The 1,466-nt window shown below is 33.0% G+C and overlaps 1 protein-coding gene across 1 annotated transcript in view; it reads right to left on the reverse strand.

Annotated features, from left to right (window-relative positions):
- Positions 1-1,466, reverse strand: part of LOC119591985 (39S ribosomal protein L20, mitochondrial-like) — a 4,390-nt gene that overhangs the window by 1,861 nt on the left and 1,063 nt on the right. Inside the window, exon 2 of the mRNA XM_037940748.1 lies at positions 223-333. Coding sequence (XP_037796676.1) covers positions 223-333 — 111 coding nt within the window. The remainder of the gene's footprint in view (positions 1-222; positions 334-1,466) is intronic.

A 1,466-nucleotide genomic window follows, 5' to 3' on the forward strand; every position in this document is an offset into this window, starting at 1 on the left:
GGTTATTGCTCTGGAAATGTAGCAAGACCTATCAAAATTTTACCTTTAATATCTGACTTATGGGAGGAAGGGTTGATTAACCCACTTGGGGTGCAACTTCAACTGCTTTATGCAAAAGAACTTGCAAATTAATAATCTATAACTCTACCGGGTTTCATCTAATCATTTCAAACCATTTTCATTTTATATAAAGATAATCCATTAACAATAACTCATACTTACAGCTTTTACGTCTAATTTCTTCAACCTTCGAGCGAGTGTAGAGTAACGAAGAGCTCTATGCACATACTTAATAGCAACAGAGTAGCAATTCTTCTTGCGCCCAAAGTAGTGCTGAAAAGACCCATCTTTTTAGTACAGTATAACTTTTATGCCTGTCAGTCTCTCCAGATATTCTGCTATTCTCATGTGTGTTTATAAAGAATAATTATCAGTGATAAAAGAAAGAGTCAATCAAGTATTTGCATAAAAGATCTCTTGCTTCCTTGTAGTTACAATAGATTAGTATGAATAAAGTTAGATTTCAGTCCTAGTTGTTAGCTAATATTAGAATACAAGATTATTATTTACAAATGTATAAAAAACCATGAACAGCTGATCAAACAGATATTAATTCATACCATTATTATCATTACCAATATCATAATCAATGGCTTATTAGGATTGCACTCTAATTACAAACTATTTTTTAATCTTTAGCAATGATATATACCTACATCTATCGGCAATATATATTTATCCCTCGGCAGCTATTTAAACTATGCATTGCCACTGCAACAAAATCCATATCAACATTTCATAGGCTCCTTATCAAACTGCAGTGTGGTTTATTGTTACGTGAACAATAGCTGGAAACAAAAGGAGTGACCACTGGGAAAAATAATTTTAAAAATAACAATGCTTCAATGATTGACAATTAACATCAGTATTTATCATATCAGTCGTACAAATGTACTGTACTTAAGATTTTTAATAAGGTGAGCCTAATTTAAAACACAAGGAACTGACATAACATTACACAAATTCAAAAGCTTCAGTACTGACCTTATGTAATGTTTCTGAGCCATTAGCATTGGTCACATTTCTGACATGTAAAACATTAGCTACATACAACTCAAAAAAAAATAATTGCTAAAGACCATTTTAAAGTTGTATTATATTCCTTCGCTTTAACCCACTGAAGACAGAGTACCTAAAGCCACATAAACCAAATGTCAGATTCACAACAATCAAGCATATTGAAGCAGATCAATAACAGTTCTGAATGTTGTTTGTCTCAAGATGATGACATCCAAAAACTTCAAGATCAGCAGGCCATGATGCTTCTTTTCGGGGCTTAAAGTATGATCGTTTGAAACAGTTTGAAGCCAGTTGTGGTTTAGTTCTAGCTATGATATGGTATATACATTAATGATACTCCGATCCCAGTTCTTGCCAGAATATATCTGGAGGATGCTTGCTGACCC

Source organism: Penaeus monodon, chromosome 29, assembly GCF_015228065.2.
Source record: "Penaeus monodon isolate SGIC_2016 chromosome 29, NSTDA_Pmon_1, whole genome shotgun sequence".
Taxonomy (NCBI): Eukaryota; Metazoa; Arthropoda; class Malacostraca; order Decapoda; family Penaeidae; genus Penaeus; species Penaeus monodon.